Source organism: Hydractinia symbiolongicarpus, chromosome 12, assembly GCF_029227915.1.
Source record: "Hydractinia symbiolongicarpus strain clone_291-10 chromosome 12, HSymV2.1, whole genome shotgun sequence".
In the NCBI taxonomy this organism is placed as follows: domain Eukaryota; kingdom Metazoa; phylum Cnidaria; class Hydrozoa; order Anthoathecata; family Hydractiniidae; genus Hydractinia; species Hydractinia symbiolongicarpus.
The window spans coordinates 22,242,248-22,259,563 of NC_079886.1; the positions used below are offsets into that span (position 1 = coordinate 22,242,248).

The 17,316-nt window shown below is 38.3% G+C and overlaps 2 protein-coding genes across 2 annotated transcripts; both read right to left on the bottom strand.

Annotated features, from left to right (window-relative positions):
• Positions 1–7,023: 7,023 nt before the first annotated feature.
• On the bottom strand, positions 7,024–12,291 carry LOC130622512 (kielin/chordin-like protein). The gene is made up of 6 exons (XM_057437971.1): positions 12,088–12,291; positions 11,187–11,217; positions 10,991–11,110; positions 10,018–10,212; positions 7,222–7,296; positions 7,024–7,100 (listed from the first exon to the last, which is right to left on the bottom strand). Exons 1-5 carry the CDS (start codon positions 12,169–12,171, stop codon positions 7,223–7,225), a joined length of 504 nt encoding a protein of 167 aa, XP_057293954.1. The 5' UTR covers positions 12,172–12,291; the 3' UTR covers positions 7,024–7,100; position 7,222.
• Positions 12,292–14,771: 2,480 nt separating this feature from the next.
• LOC130622772 (uncharacterized) lies at positions 14,772–16,643 on the bottom strand. The gene is made up of 6 exons (XM_057438280.1): positions 16,483–16,643; positions 16,045–16,075; positions 15,834–15,953; positions 15,320–15,520; positions 15,100–15,154; positions 14,772–14,863 (listed from the first exon to the last, which is right to left on the bottom strand). The coding sequence occupies exons 1-6, from the start codon at positions 16,570–16,572 to the stop codon at positions 14,860–14,862; spliced, it is 501 nt and encodes a 166-aa protein (XP_057294263.1). The 5' UTR covers positions 16,573–16,643; the 3' UTR covers positions 14,772–14,859.
• Between the last annotated feature and the right edge of the window lie 673 nt (positions 16,644–17,316).

The window sequence follows — 17,316 nt, forward strand, 5'->3', positions numbered from 1 at the left end:
ACCCAGATCATATAGGTCATCACGTGTAAGGTCAATAAGCCCGAGATGGTTCCTTAAACGTTCTACATGCCCATCTTCTTCAAAACGATTAAGGGCGTGTATGGCGTTTGGGTTGTTGATGACAACAATCTCTTCGGATTTTGGGTAGTTGTTCTTGAACCATCTCCTTTTGGTAGGAATAATACGTCTCTGAACACGCGCACAGTAGTAGGGGAGATGATGATACCCGTCATCGTGCCGTGAGGTATGTTTTCTATATATCATGATAATATTGTCCTTTCCGGGATCTTGAGCATGTGGTACATACCGTTCTTAGATCCTCGCATTTTTCTGAGTCTGTACTTCGAGTTCGTACCCCAGCTCCACAAATTGCTTGTCTCTATTGTCAAGATCATTCTCGAGAATGGCAATCTCCATATCTTTTTCTTCGAGGGCTTGACGCTGTATTTCATCACGGATTTTTGGGAACATCGTGTTGCAGCAGTATTTTATAAACCTTCTTGCCCTAGGTTGCTGGCTTCCAAGCCTTACGTATAGACATGCATGCCTGGACCTCTTCAGCTCAGCCTTAATCTCGTCCCAGTCCGGGATGAGATTCGTCTCTTCGTGGGTACCACAAAAACAGGGCTTTCTTTTGCCTCCGGAAGTTCTTCGGAAGAGCACTGTTGCTTGCAATGCCTTCCTGAAATAGCCAATTCAAGTAGTGATTGTCGACGTTTATCGAGGCTTTCATCAGCGATGATGTCATCAATCACAAACAACGTATCCTCGCCCGCCAGCAATTGGGACAGTTTCGCTATCCATTCAATTAGTTAGTCCTTGGTGTCTATCAGGAATACATATTCGTCTTTCCGAAGTGAGGCCCTATCTAAATAGGTACTGTTCCACCGTATGGCTGGGCACAGGATCACGATATTGTGGAAGTGTCCGTTGTATTCATTTTTGAGGAGATTTAAAACACGTTGTTTCTTGCCACAAGACGTCAGGCCGGTGAAGATTGCCGTATGGGGTCCCTCACGACATCCATTTTATTCTAATAGTTCGACCACTTTCGATTATGAACTTTGCGGTATACTGCAGCACATGCCGAACATATTAACACATCCCCATTCTTAGTTTCCAATGACCCCCGACAGCCATGGCAGAGCTTAGTCCCCGGGCCTTGTATTCCATGTAAGTTAATATATCGTAGAGAATGTAGTAATTCTCATCCTGTTAAACACCTCGAATTTCTTTATCGATATCAACTAGGTCTACTTTGTGTTTAACGATTTCGTCCTTATTTTTAACAACCAGACTTTTTTAGCTTTATCAAGGCAGTATATACAGGTTTTGGTTCTACTATTACTCCTTATTTTAAATTTGTGCAACGTTAATAGTTGTTTACATACACGACAACATCCAATATCCATTTTATTGATTGTGGTGGCTATTCCGAGACATATCGGTTACCCTTGGCTATATTTTCACTTGCCCACATAGGTTGCATATTGGTGCAGTGAAGCCTTTTCACCACCTCGGCAAGCGATGGGGTTTTTCCCTTATATTTAAGCGGGATTTTATGATCAATGTGCCACTCCCAATATTTTTCCCAAGTCATACCCTCGGAAAACTGGGCTTCAATATGGGCCATCAGTGTAGCGATATCGCAACCGAGATGTTCTTGGGGGCTGAGCTCCTTGTTTCCCTTTAGAGCCTTGTAGGTTCGGCATCGTACAACGAAAGCGAGATGGCCGTCGGGGTCGCATATGTGGCAATATCGCCTCTGCTTTTCATGGTGGCACATCTGGTTGCCTTTGCACTCTTTACAGAAGGATCTCACCCTTTGATGGAGGCAAATTTGACTTCCCCTGCATTCCTTACACTTGGGTCTCCTTTTTTCATGGGGGGCAGATTTGACTTCCCCCGCATTCTTTGCAGCGATGCTTCACCCTTTCATGTTCACAATACCGACCTCCACTGCAATCTTTGTAATAGACCATCACCCTTTCATGTTCGCAAATATGAATTCTCCCACAATCTTTACACTGATCCCTATGCCTGCCATGTGGACACTTTGTACGCTCACATGATGCCTTGCTAATATTGAAGCACTTGATACACTGTTTATTTAGTTGACCATTATGCTTGATCCCGAATTTGTGCAAAGAAGGATACTGTTTGCATACGAGCATATCTTGGCCTCCTGCATGTTGATTTCTATTTGTCGTAGAGACAAATAGAAACTTTATCATACGTTCATTTTGGAGGTATCAAAGATTTTTTTACCACCCCTGATTGATCGCGTATTCATCGAATAGGAACGCTGCCGTCATATAGCCAGCATGTTTAAGACCGTCCTCCATGTCCATCTTGGCCCCGGGTCTAGAAATTCCCAAAGCCTTCTTTGCTCCCATGGCTATGAGAATAGTGTACGATACTAATCTGACGGATTCCCAAAGGGAATCAATGACTATCGTCTCTTTTGGTCCCATATTGCTATCATCATGCTTGCTTGCGGATTAGTCGCTGGCTTGTTGGGTCCATTCCCACCCCTGCCAAATTTATACCAGACGCCTACTCCTACGGCAAGCACGGCTAGTCTTCCGACCCCATAGATGCATACATCCGTTGACTTGCTAGGGGTTGCCACAGGTTCCTTATCATCCCGTGAAGGTTCTTTGCCCACATTCCTCTTCAAGTCTGCCTTGTTCTTTAGGTTCCATTTGGCAAGTCTCTTGCCAGTTGCTACACGACCCTCATTCTTCGGTGGTTTTGTTATTATAACTCTCTCTTGTTTCTGTTCCTCTTCCCTCATTTATCTTAGAGCAAAGTCTCCGCCTCCTTCACCTCCTTCACCACCTCCTCCTGTTTCTTTATACTCGTGTGCCGAGCTGTTTGGCCTGCTACAAGTAGCGGGGCTAAGCACCCCCCAAAGGGTACAGTACACAAGGATACCTAGATCTGTCATGGAATCTCGGATTATAGGGTCATCCTCGATATCCTTTCGCAGTTCCTCGACACTGTCGATATCCACAAAGTTCCCAATCATATTGGCATACAGGCTAATAACATGGGTAGACAGTGCTTTTGCTGTCTTCTCCCCTTTATCCTGAAGCTCACGTTGAAGGTACTCGGTATGGATCTCGTCGATGGCCTCATCAGGGTCTTTGTCAATAGAGCCCTCCGTGTACTTCTTTGGTAAGAGATGACCCCTGCCTTTGTATAGGACCTCCTTCAAAGCATTACGCTTATCGATTGGCTTTTCAATATTTTCATATTTCGCGGAGGCTGTGTCGAATACTTGTGCAATATCAGACATTCCTTTTATTATACGTTGATATCTTAGGAAGCAAAATGCGATCATGGCATATGGCAGGACTATAACAATATACAGGCATGCCTCCATTTTATTCCCTAAATGGGGTTATAGCCTCTAACAAACGTCGTAAATTGATCTGGTTCTACAATTCGCTTGTCATCTTCCCTATTAAGCACCAATTTATTCACCCCCTGCGTGTATATTCGATAGCTTTTGTTTTGAACAAGCACTTGGCTTTTGTAGATGTCAACGCCTTTCTCCAGACACCGCTTGTAGTCATCGTCGGCTATATCATCATAGAAATCATGCGTCCTTATGTGGCAAACGAAGCTGTCCATGAAATTGCATGAAATCGTAGTGAAATTTGTACATCACCATTTTTGACATGTCCAATATAGCCTGGCCTATATATACAGATTTATTCATCTTAACCTTGGTCTTGCCCATCTCTACACCTACTAGGTTTTTGCTGAATCGGCACCCACTCTTGAAATTTGGCTTCATGACAAGCTTCGTGTACTTGTCTTCGTTTGTAACCAGCTAGATATTGCGATGATTTCTGATATTCTCCATTGTTTTGCCAAACACCGAGGGGTTCATGAGTTTATAGAAATCTTTCTCGAACTCGTTCTACGCATTTGTTTTCAAATCAGTGTTGTGATCACCCGCCAGCCATGCCCTCTGCTTAAACCGGATAACCCTTCATACGTTCTTCAATTTAACCCCATGTTTTATAGCCTCATTTAATGCCCTAATATTTACTACATATTTCCGCTTATCCTCCAAATTCGGTACCAATTTCTCAACCTTGTGGACCATCGTGCATTCAGGTAGGAACGGTAGCTCGTTATGTTTATCATGTAGCTTTTTGGGGTAGTCAATATCAACCTCCAAGATGTACCCATGCTTGTTCCCTTCAACGAGCTTCTCGATCCGCCTTTCGGTGAATGCCTCTACGTTCGATACCCATTTAAAGCCGTCTATGGGCAGGTCTTGACGCATCGCCCATCCATACAGGTTGTTCGCATCGAGGTACTGTAGGTAGGATGATTCAACCTCTGAATCGTCTCCCATGTACTTATTGTTAGCTTTTGCATACCGGTGTACGCCTGGGTTATACCTCCCCTGATACCCTTCTCGAACATTAGGAGCACGTCGGGATCTTTAAGGAGCTCCAACCTTATACCTGTAAACTTGAATGCAGCTTTCCATGCCAGGCCGGGTGCACTGTAAAAATGTATTTGTCCAAGCAGACGCCTCGAAATGGCTTGAGTACGTCAGCTAATAGCAGTACGTCTGTTGTCAGGTGCACATCCTGGTTGTCTCCCATAGTAACCTTATTACCCTCTGGGGAAATGACATTCCATACCTTTTTAGCGTATTGATAATCTTCATCGCTTATCCCATTCATGTTTAGCCTGCTATAAAACGCATCCCTGGGGGATAACTCCACCTCCTCAAATCGCTGCCAGTCATCCATGTACTCATATGGATAAAAACGCTTTCTACGCATTAGCTTAAACGTGTCATCTTCATTGAAAAACCAGCGGAGATTTTTACACTGCTCATCGTTGAGGTTGTTTGCCAATTTGTCCAGTGATGATGCCATAAATCGACAGGAATCTATGAACCGTATCTCTATGGTCTTTTACTTCTCGACATCACCATATCCCATATCTCTAAGTGGTACCTTTTTGACATTGAAACTCGGCTCTCGGCTATGCAACCAATGTCCTGGGTGTCGTACTTCTAGCCCAATTCCCGTATAAAGAGATCGGCACCATACCCCGAAAGGTTATAGAATATCACCGGGATATGGTCGGGTATCTTGTATTTGAGGTTGTATATTGCGTGCGCTGAGCCTCTATACAGATCTGTATATTGGCAGTGTCCCTGACCTTAAGGTTATTCTCATAGTTATTAAAGGGTTTTAGGCAGATATGGCAGTGCGTGGCCTCGTCATGTTCCCTTTTTAGGACCTCTATTAGTTTGGTCATGGGTTGCTGTAGGTAGGTATTATAGAGACGTTTCACCTCATCCCCCAGGTGATTCACGAAGCGGGTGACGCAGTCCTCACCCCTGTAGACTTTTAAGGGATCTGGTACGTCCCCATAAGAACACCAGCCGGATAGTACATGCTTACTAAGCCTTTTCGTCTTGATATCCCTTGCATCTTTTACCGGGACTAGCAGACTTTCGAAGTTTGCATATATCTCGAAGGGTATCTTGAATTGCTCCTGGCCATCCCTATAGTATAGCCATTTTTCAGCCTCATTTTGCATAGTAATTTTAACAGCCTCATGATCGATGCAGTGCCTATAATGCTTGTCCCTTGATTCAACCGTGGGAAAGGCTTGTAAACAATTTAGGCAAAAGTGCATTGCACTCCTATTCTTTGAGGTCTCCTCGCCCAGGAGACTCGATAGACTTTTGGCCGCCGTATAGTGGGTCTTTTTGTCATCGGTGATAAGCAATAGGGTCACCATCTTGGTACGTCCGTTGTGAACCGATCGACGTAAAATATTGATCTTCTTTCCATCTATATAGAGGACGTTCACCGCAATGTCGGGTTTATTCGCCTCGAATTTGTATATGCTCTTGGTGCTGGTTGGAAACTCTATACAATGTATTCATCGTTAGCCCCCTCTATATTTAAAGGCTTCTTCCACATAATCCACAGGGTTAACTGTACCTTTGCCGACCCCATATCTTCTACTTGCCTCCTAACCAAGTTTGTCACGTTTGGTCGCACTATCCCTATATACCCATCAATGTCGGCCCCTCCTATACCAGGAATTCGGAAACTTCGGAAGGTTCTGTGGAGAGCATGCTTATATTCCTTAGGTGTAAAATTTTGCCCCGGCTGTTCATATATATAGTCTTCCTCAGCCTCTTTTTCTACCTCATCATGGAGCGTATGCCTTGTGTTGGTTGCCCTGTTACAGAAATTCATCACCATACGTTTAAGGGTCGCATATGCACTCTTGACCACCTTTTTTATTTTGTCGGTTATAAAATCCCTTAATTCCATCCATTACAACGGAACGATTTTTAGACAGCTCCTGTTTCTCGAAGACGTCCATCTCGGATGGGGGAAATACCCAGTTGTACCATTCCCTGATTTTACCCCCGATGGTTGGACGGGTCTTGGTCATCTCCTGTCTCTCGAAGACGTCCATATCCTTCGATGTTAAAGGCCTGACCGGTTTCTGTGGTACATTCTCCAATAGGGCAACCAATTCAGCCTTACGTAGCCTACTATAACCCTTAAGTCCACGGGTTTTTGCAATACCACGTAATTGTTTAACAGTTTTTCCTTCCATTCTCTTTATTATATACGGTTTTTTGTTTTGTCAGAGGATTTCATTCTGCTCGACCTAGCGTGTCTTTACTGCGCATGCGTTGATTTTTTGATGAATATTATTATCACTAGGGAATTTCCCGCTAGAATAATTTTGGGGTCTTTTATTCTACAGATGATGACGTCATCACTTTATAGGGAATTTACCCTGCTAGACATGGCTAGGCATGGCATGGTAAGGACTTTCCCCACTAAGTCTTGGATGATCGGGGATTTCTTGTGACGTCACTGTTGTACGCGCACGCGACTGCACCAGAAGGAACATTTCTCTGCTGCAACGCGTAGAGAGAGATATAATAAGTAATCAAAAATTGCTTGTTTTTAAAAACCTCCTTGCTGCACATCATAAAAGACAATCACGTTAATTATATATTATAATATTTTTTGGTCAAAATAACTTCTGTGGCTATCTTTGTTTTTATATCTGCCTGCGTCAATCTAGAAATAAAAACTGTCGCTAACTGTGTGATAAATACGTTTGTCAATAATTAAAGAAACCCATATAACGATAAATGTAATACACTAAATCGGCTACCGTACGACTTGTGTAGTTACTCACCTTAAAGGCCATGTATCTCTGGAAAATCAGGAAATGGTAATCGGAATGAGTTATCACTTGAACTTTCTTCCTTACCTACACAGCAATATAAACAATCTAAAGTTATTATGCGAATCTATTTTTTTGTTTCAAATTAATTAAAGATCTGTTTTGGTTACCTTAAGGGAATTAATTTTCGCGGGAATTAAATTTCGCGGATTTGGCAGTTTTTGGTCAAAACCGCGAAATTTAATTCCAGCGAAAAAATCCAAATGTGCCTCATCCGCGAAATTATATTCCCTTTTTTTCTTTAATTTTTTTTTTAATTTTTTTAATTTATTATAATATTATAACTTCATTCTTCGGCTCGCAATAAAGTCTAGTGACGATTTCTCTGTATCGATCCATTACCATATGGTTGAATCGAACAAGAATATAAACAAGTTCGGAAAACACGTTCGAAAATCATTGAAGAAAAAATCGTCCATTCATTATGAATCTTTTTTATTTTTTTAATGCATGCTTCGAAGATGGCGTCACGTCAAGATACATCGATGGGTGAGCTGGATTTTTGCGCGGTTGAAAAACAAGTCCAGGATGCGTCTTCAGGTAAAAGAAACCAGTACGTGAAATATTCGGATGTTGATCGTTTCGACATTGGAAAATATGCAAACGATAACGGTCCTGCGGCAGCTGTACGGAAGATTTCAAGCAGATTTACTGCACTGAATGAGTGTACCATTAGAACATTTCGCAAAAAATACAGAGAAGAAGTAAAAAAAGCTAATATGGAATCCAGGGCTGTTTTAAACAAAATATCAATAGAGCGAAGAGGCAGACCTTTAATGTTGGGTGATGTTCTTGATAAGAAGATTCAAGATTATATTAAGGTAAGAGGAAAACATACCGTAAATCTCCATGGGTATAAGCCCCTAGCACACCTTTTTTCTCATTGCTAACTTTTTTCATGTATAAGCCCTCCGTGCTAGCCCTTATGTTTTATTTGGTTGTGTTTTGTAGGTGTTTCTTATAAATAATGCACTTTTACTCTTGTTATTGATTTCCATGTAAAAGTAAGCCCAATGATTTGATTTAACTCATTTTATAATTTATATGTTTCACGCCCAAAGGTCACGTGGTGGTATTATTAGTAGCTGTTGCAACTTCCCAGGCTTTGATTAAACGCCACCCAGAACTCAACCTTAATCACATTAATATCGAAGAATCGTCATGGGCGAAAAGCCTTTTTGAGCGAATGGGGTTTCGAAGGCGGCTAGCAACGACCGTCAAAGTGGCAATACCGGAGGAGTTGAAAAAGAAATAGAGGAATCATACTTGTATTCTATTGTCAAAAAAATCGAAGAAAACCAAATTCCTCCGTCTCTCGTGATTAATTTGGACCAAACTCCAACTAAGTTTGTACCTGGATGTGACAAGACCATGGCAGAAAAAGGCAGTAAGACCGTGTCAATCGCTGGCTCAACAGACAAAAGAATGATAACTGCTACATTTGCAATCACTTTGAGTGGTGATTTCCTCCTGATTCAGCTTATTTATGGTGGGGAAATCCCTGCTGTAGCTTTCCCACCTGAATTTCTTCTTAGTGCAAACGAGAAACATTACAGTAATGAGAAAGAATCGTTGAATATGCTAGAGAAAATTATCATCCCCTTCGTTGAAAAGAACGACGTTCCCTTGATCTCCATATTTGCTATCCTGCCTTTTAATAATGGATGTTTTTAAGGAACAAATGACAGAATTAGTGCAGGACGTCTTGAGAGAAAACAATATTTTTCTGGTGAAGGTCTCTGCTAACCTCACCTACCTGTTTCAGCCTCTTAACGTGCAAGGAGGACCCAATGGCTATGTGAAACGAATGATGAAGAACAAGTTGACGCTATGGTATGCAGACCAGATAACTCGTGCTCTGGACGACGGAAATGAATTAAACAACATGAATGTCAGTATGAAACTTTCTTTCGTTAAACCACTGCACACTAAGTGGATTATAGAAATGTATGATCACATGACTGCAACTGCTGGAAAAGCTGTATGTTTTAAAAGCCTGGGAAGTTACTGGAATATCAGCTGCTGTAAAGAAAGGGTTAGGAGAGTTGGCCAACATCGATCCTTTTAATGATATTGATCCCCTCCTAGCGTGTGACTCATTCCAAAATGAAGATCGTTCGGAAAATAGTCTTGAAAGATACATACATGAAAACAATCTGGATAGTGATTCTGATTATGAGGATGACGTTGGGAATATATTTTCTATTTTAGAGGATGATATGGCGGATAGTTAAAGAAAAGATATATTAAGAGTTACTAAAATTCGTATTTCTTACTTTTAAAATTTTACGAAATTTGGATCTGCGAAATTAAATTCCCGCAAAATTTTTGGATACACTTTATCCGCGAAAATAAATTCCCGCGAAATTTCCAAATCATGTTGATCCACGAAATCAAATTCCCTTTTTTCCTCAAAATTCCCTAAAAAAACCCCGCGAAATTAAGTTCCCGCGAAAATTAATTCCCTTAAGGTATCTCTCAAAATAGAATTAAGCGTGCATTGATACTTCACAAATAGCCACGCAAACTCGACCCTGCATTTTTGAGAATTAAATAGTCCTAGGGACGAGGTTGATCGTTAGCGTGATTAACAAAAGGTTACAAATGCAGTTGCATCTAAAATGTTGTTTTAACGATTTTAAAACAGTTGTTGAAAGTTAAGAAAAACTAACCGACATTAACTTAAGGTAACATGAATCAACAAACAGTCTAGCTGGCTGCTGGCTACATATACTTAAACAAACTTACCACAAATGGGACAGCATTTTCCAGGGGGTTTATACTGTTTTTTACAAGTCAAAGTGGGACAGCGAAACATTCTGTTGCATGTAGCGTACTTTCCACGCCAGTCGTTCACACATTTGCACTCATAACAATTTCCAACATTTTCTAATCGAAATCTCTCATTGACGTTGACATTTCTGCCGAGTTCATTCTTGCAACCTGAAAAAATCAGGTACATTAATGATTTAAAGATGAAGTAACTTAATAAACTATTTCTAGAATCCGATTTGTTATATTTTGCTACAACTAAATCAGATATATATTTCATGTTTCTACAAGCTTTTCCCATGCTCTTCCACAAGACCTGTTAAGCTCTTTGACTGTAAATTCTTTTTCATTATTAAAAGGCAAAGAAAGCTAAGGGACGAAGTTTGTGCATTCAAGAATGTTATAGTTGCTGAATTTTAAGATTTCGTGTTTGTAGTTGAAATTCCTCTGGACATATGTTAATAAGGTTCTAATATAACCAAAAAATGTAGCTGTATAAAGAAATGGTGTACGCCGTCTTAAAAGTGTTGTGGAGAGTTAGTTCATTAATGTGATTCAAAATGCTGCATGAGTTTTGGAGAGGTGTGATGTAATTCAAAGAGCTACATGTGCCATTTATGCATCGTTGACCAAATTTCCGTATAATTATTTTGTCAAACGATGCTAACAAGTTGGTTCCGAAAATAGTAACAGTCTCCATTCCAAAAGTTCTTACATAGATACTGAAACCTTAAAAGAAATATGAATTCAAAAAAGGAAAACCGCGGGAAATTGCATAATTACATGTGTTTAACAAAATCTTTGTTTAGTTTCTCTGAATACGACTATTTCTGCTTTAAAATTGAAATTTAAAAGATTTTATCACATCTAGTAAAACTTAAAATATTTTACAACATCTAGTGAAATTTAAAACATTTTACCACATCTAGTGAAACTTAAAATATTTTACCACATCTAGAGCAGCATTGTGAAGCTGGAAGAACAACGCTCTTGCAATGATCAGTCGTTAGACACCTTGCACTCCGACACCACCATTTCTCAACTGGTCGAGTTGCTGGCTTCATCGATGCTGAAACACAATTCATAAAAATGTGAATATAAAATCCACTTCCTTTTTTTGCTGCACAAATAAAAGAATTACTCACTTGGTATGGTCACAATTGAAACCCTGGATCTCTAAACACAAAATTGTAATTACATTAAAGTAGAGCTGCTTTGTGTACCGCGTACAGGACCGCGATACATGTTCGTACCGCCGTCCCTGATGTCAGAAATATACGAGGTGCCCTGGGGATGAAGTTTCTCAGCAGGATTCCATCTGCAGTCCCGAGAACTGAGAGCCGCAAATGAATCTTTTACACTATGTGCAACAATGTGTCATAAAAACACTTCATCTACAAAAATGGACAGTGTGATTATCCTAATTTTGTGCATCAAAGATAAATAATTTACCTACTAACTATTTAGTAGGTATTCTTTTCGAAAGATGAATTTTAAGACACATAATTTGGTGCGCAGTAAAAAAAGTACTCGAATTGTGTCAGGTCTTATTTTTGTTTGTTTTATATATGCTAGTGATATACAAAATATTTAATACTTCTTGGAGATCCTCCTAGAACACTCTACTAATACAATTTTTTAGGTTTACCGATAATTTGTCTGTACTTCTTAATGAAGAAAGTTCAGTCTTTCTTGTTGCTGATTGTCAATTTGTCAATCAAAGAATCTCAAGCCCACCTTGTTCATAATATTTCGTGTATATTGGTAACATTGTTCTCTCGCTCTTTTTGTTAATGTAAGAGTGTCCCTAATTGCTAGTACGTTTTTTTATGAAGATAATTTTGAGAAACCTTTTTTCGTAAGTGGTTTTTTGATCCTACGGTATACACTCTTTCGACGCGCGCCAACATTAGGATAATTACAATTATATCACGTGACGAGTGTTTACATTCTGTCTTTAATTCTATTTTTGTCTTTTTTTTAATTCTTACCACTTATTTATGAAAAGGCAAAAAAAAAACAGGATAAAAATATAGGTAAACATACCTTAGCATGTTGCTGAAGAAATTTTTCACTATCCGAAGTTACGCAGGAAATAAATAAGACAATCAACCATAACAGCTTTTCCATTTTTTTTACTTGTTAGGACCAGCAGTAGTGCAAGGAAGAGTGAATTACGTTCAGATTGTATTATCTAAGTAGTAAGGAAACAAACTTGGTTCCAGTACTTTCAAAAATGGCGCACTGACTTTTCCCGTACTTTCAAAATGGCGCATTAAGTTTTTGAAAGCAAAACACACAATAGTTGCATTCGTAGGTACGCGTCAGGAAAAATTTCTTTGTACCAAAAATAAACATGCCATAAATTAATGGATTTGAAAAGGTTTGGACGTACGTAACAATTTTAACAAACACAAGATAAATTGTTATTACAAGAAAATATCCAACTTAATAAGGCAGCGATAAGTGATGCGTACTTCGTTGTCACCTGTTTTAAGAGTTAGTCACAAAGCCGTTTGTAATTTATTTTGTAGCCATTCTGTTTTTTGCTAAATTTCATGATTAGCATCTCACTCCAAGACCTTTTATAACTTTTTCGGTGTTGTTGTTGGGTCAATAAACCTTCGCGCGGACCCAAATACATCCGCATACAAACTTATCTTATTGCACCACATAAGAGCTAAAACGCAGCTGATTAAACCCAGCAAATGTTATTGGCGTGAAGTGGCTTTAAAATGCTTAATTTTGAATCTATTCTAAGTTCTTCTGATTTTATATCATTGTCAATCTGTTTCCGAGCTTTTTCTGCGTTTCATTAGTGCGTTTTACGTCGTAAATGCGATTTGACTCTCCTGTTAACTGTAAAGGAGGCCGTGGTTGTCCCTGAAGAAAATAAATATATCCAGGGTATATCGATTGGTTTTCATGAAAATGTAAAAAAAAATCCCGATCGTATGAGAAAAGCAACGTCTTTGGTCCCGATGTCATGGTATTGCATCAAAGAATACAAATAACAATCCCTGGGTTAAGTAAAGGTGAGATTCTTGCCCAGAGAAATCTCAATGTTATTAATTTAATTCTTCCTGGCATACTTAAAGCCGTTGTTCGAGACACACAGTACTTTTCTACACAGGGGGTTGGAAATTCCGATAAAAACAAATTGTATTAAAAAAAATTAAAAGAGTTCCTTGTGCTGGTTTACATAAAGCCTGAGAAGATACCCCGGAGAAAACCTCCTGAGCTATGACTGTGACGATCTTTACTTAGTCTCTTATATGAGAAAACATTAGATCTCTTTTTAACAAAACATATATTGGTCTTTTTTTTAGTACTTAAATTTAGCGCACTCAACAGATTACTGCGCGAATTGAAATATACTTAAGGTAGTTATAACTAAATTCTCAAAAACCCTACTCAACTATTTTGAACTTTTTAAACTTCAATCGTCAATGTTTCCAACGGAGTTTGACTTTAGGGCCTTGTTTTATCTAAAATCTTAAGCACTTGCATTATACCGATTGATTGAACACGCACCTTCAGCGTGAATTGCTCTTTGATGCAGACATACCAGAATATCTACAAAATATCTACAAACTTAACATCCATCAAGCATTAGTTTTTATGTCTAAGATAAAATCCGCTTCGTGCCCGTTAGCATTTGCTGACAGATTTTCCCTTATTCAACATAGGTATGACACAAGGTACTCGAAAGATAACTTTGTTATACCAAAAACTACTCTGAAAGTGAGTAGCTATTCCATGAAAAATAGAGGACCACTATTGTGGAACAGAATTTTAGAAAATTTTAAAATGAATATTGGTTTAGAACAATTTAAAAAGGTATCAAAAAGAATCTCATGCTCAAAACTGAAAATGATGTAGCCCAATTTTTTTAATCTTTTATCCTAGTTTAATTCAATATTTTTAAATTTTTAACACATTATAAGCCAACCTCGTTCCCAGGGCATTTTGCCTTGTTGATAAGTTGATAGCGGCGAAAAGTTGGCCACTCCGTAATAACGGGTCAGGGGGCACAAGACCCTGGGGACGAGGTTGATTATAAGCTGTAAATAGCTCAACCGCAGTCCATGTCTTCTACTTGCTCCGGCCAATGTACTTATTCCTTTTTTAACGGCGAAATATATCTTATCTATCTAGAAACTGCAACAACACGTCTTTTCTTTTATAAGAACATGTTTTATAAAAATATCAGGTTGGGATTTTAAGTTAAAAACAACAAGTCTATTGTATAAAACGATAGATAAATAAGAATAACGACCAGCCTGGTTAGAATTTGAGTATTCTGATAAAAAAGCGTGTAGCGCATTTGTAATGTGGAAATTTATCCTGTTTACATGGAAAACGAAGTAGCGTTTTTGTATCCTACTGGCTGTTAAACAGTAGTTGTTAAGTATTCTGATAGTTTAGAGAAGTATTAAAAACTCAGTTTATAGACTTGAATTTTTCTTGTCCTCTTCGGGATAAACTCCGATAAAAGGGCACGTAAAAAAGCTGGAATTAAAGTTGATTTTAAATGAACAGAGTTTCGAAATTTGTCAAAATTATTCGGTTAAGGATTTTGCTTCTTACGGACATAGTGTGGAAAATTAACCTTCGAAGCTTTTAAAATTGAAGAGAGTTTTTCGAGACAGCTTTTATGCAAAGTTTAATTATGTTTTGTAGCGAAGACACGCGTGTTTGTTGTTGTCATGAGAAAAATTACACACTCGCACAAAAAAACACAAAATAATTTTTTTTAACAATTTTTTATGTATAAATACATCTTTGTTTACATTTTACACAGCATTTTGTTACCATCTATCTAGAAAATAAAAAAGAAAATTCGTTAGTGCTGGAACTTCTTAATCATGTGTGATGTTTAACGTACACGGGTTTGTCAATGAAATTCTAAAATATAACGCCACAGTTGGTGGGCGTTGGTTAAGGGCGCACAAGGTACTGCCAGTTATATGTTATGTCAAGACATTGATTAGTAGTATAAAACTACACGCTAATACTCAGTTGTAGGAAGATATAACAGCCAATTAAAATGCTCACTTTTTATCTACTATATCTGGAAACGGCAGTCGAAATTTTCGGTCGTCTTTATCTTCTAAAATAAAAACGTTGAATGTGCAGGACCTTAACATCAGACGGTAAGAAATTGAATCCTGTCGCCTTTTGGGTAAAAATAAAACATTTGACGGAAGTTTAAGTAACAGCCTTGCCAACGACATTTTGGTAACAGCTCTGGAGGCGCAATTGAGGTTTTACTTACGGCATACGAAGCAGCATTGACCAGGGGGTTTATATTTCTTTATACAGGTCGATACATCACGACAAGCTGGAATCTTTCTACAAACAGAGAATGTTCCAACCCATGTTCGAACGCATTGACACTGACGGCAAATCCCATCTTTTGTTTCAATTCTAAACATGGCACCGATGTTTACTCTTATACCGAATTGATTTGTGCAACCTGAAATGAAGTGAAATGATGTAATATTAAATATATACAAGACATGAAATCGTGTACCGAGAAAACAAATTCTTATGCGATAGATTTTCAAATTACTTAATGTTAGTATGAACACCCTTATCTATTATGTGTCGTGTAAAATGCCTAAGATGACAACAAATAGTTTCAATTTTCACGATAAACTCACAAGGCTTAGTAAATTCTACAGAAAGTTGATGCCGCACTATTTTTATCTCCGGAATTTATTAAGGAATTGCTATGTTTATTTCAGAAACTTCTGGGTGGGAGCAAGAATGGGTTTCAAAAATCTTACCACATGATGGGCAGCAGGAAGCGGATGGGTGAACAACACTGGTGCAGTAATCCCTTCTAGCACATGTTCTATCGCGACACCAATGTTTGTTAGAAGTTTGGCTTGAAGTTGGTTTTGTCACTAAACACCAAATGATAAACTCTGGTACATGCTCATTTGGAATATACTTATGACGTGTGTCACGTGGTGTCGAGAATAGAAATATTTTTACCTGGAATAGTGACCACGCTGACCATGGAATCCTAAAATTACATAAGAATCTAAATACGATTTGATTTTGTTTTGCTATGACCTATGCTTATTAAGTTTTATAGGTAGTTAAGATTTTGGATCATCTAGTGAAAGTCAATCCAGACAAGCAAAACTGATCTTTTAGAAAATTGATGCTGCTTTTTTATTGGTAACTAGTATAACTCTGTGTTCTCCCCTTATTAATACCAAGGAGGGAGGACCCTCTTGTTATTAATAGGGATAAGGACCCTCAAAGTGCAATTAAAATATAAAAAAACTATCTGCGGGTTAATAATAAGCCTGACTTGTTCGTAAATTCGATTTTTTTATAGTTTCATGACAATAGCTTAGTGACAGAAAATAGCGACAGAATTTAGAGTAGCTCATATTAATAAAATTATTTTGTCTCTCTACTTGCCTCATCATCTCTTTTTGCACCAAACAGCAAACCTGAGCTCCCCCACACCAAACATATACTTAATACAACCAAACTCTTATAAGCCGTCATTGTTGTACAGCTCTTGTTTCTGCCTGATGTTTCTGTGGTCACTTTCAAACTGGTTAGAATTTACGAAAAATTAAAAAAAAAAGGATTAATTTATTTAAATTTATTATCAGATTTATTTTCTTCGTAATGAAAACACTTTTAGTCTCAACATGATGCTAATTAGTATATTGACACAACGCACAGCTGATGCCGCCATATTAACTTTTCAGAATTTTTTTCTTTAATGCAAATATTTTTTGCAAACAGATCATAACTCGACACAAAATAACGATAGTTTGTATTTGCATCATGATCGCATTTTCACACAATAACGCCTCAATTTTATTTTAAGAAAATCAAAAAGTTGAAACAATAATTAATCACCTAACACACCCCCCATTTTTATCTATTTGTTTAATAAGACAATTTCGTTTTTATCTTCAATATGAGTAGATAGAACAAGCACGCATCGTTTCCCCAATGCACTCTTGTAATACAGGAAGAATCTTTATAAAAAGCTCCTTGATTGAAAAGCACTTTTAAAATTTTTAGCTATGAGTTAGGCTCCACCAAAAAAGGTTTTTTGAAGATGAAAAAACATTCAAGCTGAATTTAAAAATATGATATATAGAATTGCCTAAGGAAATATATTCAATTTTAAAAATTGTTTTTGCCTTTAAACTCAATCCAAAGTATCAAAAAGTGTACTCTTTATTACTATAGCGTTTTAATCATTAGCTACGAAAATAAAGAATTGAGCAGCAG

Coding starts and splice junctions, on each gene's coding strand:
- LOC130622512 (XM_057437971.1), bottom strand. CDS start 12,171: ATGGAAAAGCTGTTATGGTTGATTGTCTTATTTATTTCCTGCGTAACT. Junction 10,213..10,990: donor ACAATGCTGCTCTAGATGTG/GTAAAATATTTT, acceptor TGATTTTTTCAG/GTTGCAAGAATGAACTCGGC. Junction 7,297..10,017: donor AAAATGCTGTCCCATTTGTG/GTAAGTTTGTTT, acceptor ATTGCTGTGTAG/GTAAGGAAGAAAGTTCAAGT.
- LOC130622772 (XM_057438280.1), bottom strand. CDS start 16,572: ATGACGGCTTATAAGAGTTTGGTTGTATTAAGTATATGTTTGGTGTGG. Junction 15,954..16,044: donor CAGCGTGGTCACTATTCCAG/GTAAAAATATTT, acceptor TTTGGTGTTTAG/TGACAAAACCAACTTCAAGC. Junction 15,521..15,833: donor TTCCTGCTGCCCATCATGTG/GTAAGATTTTTG, acceptor ACTTCATTTCAG/GTTGCACAAATCAATTCGGT.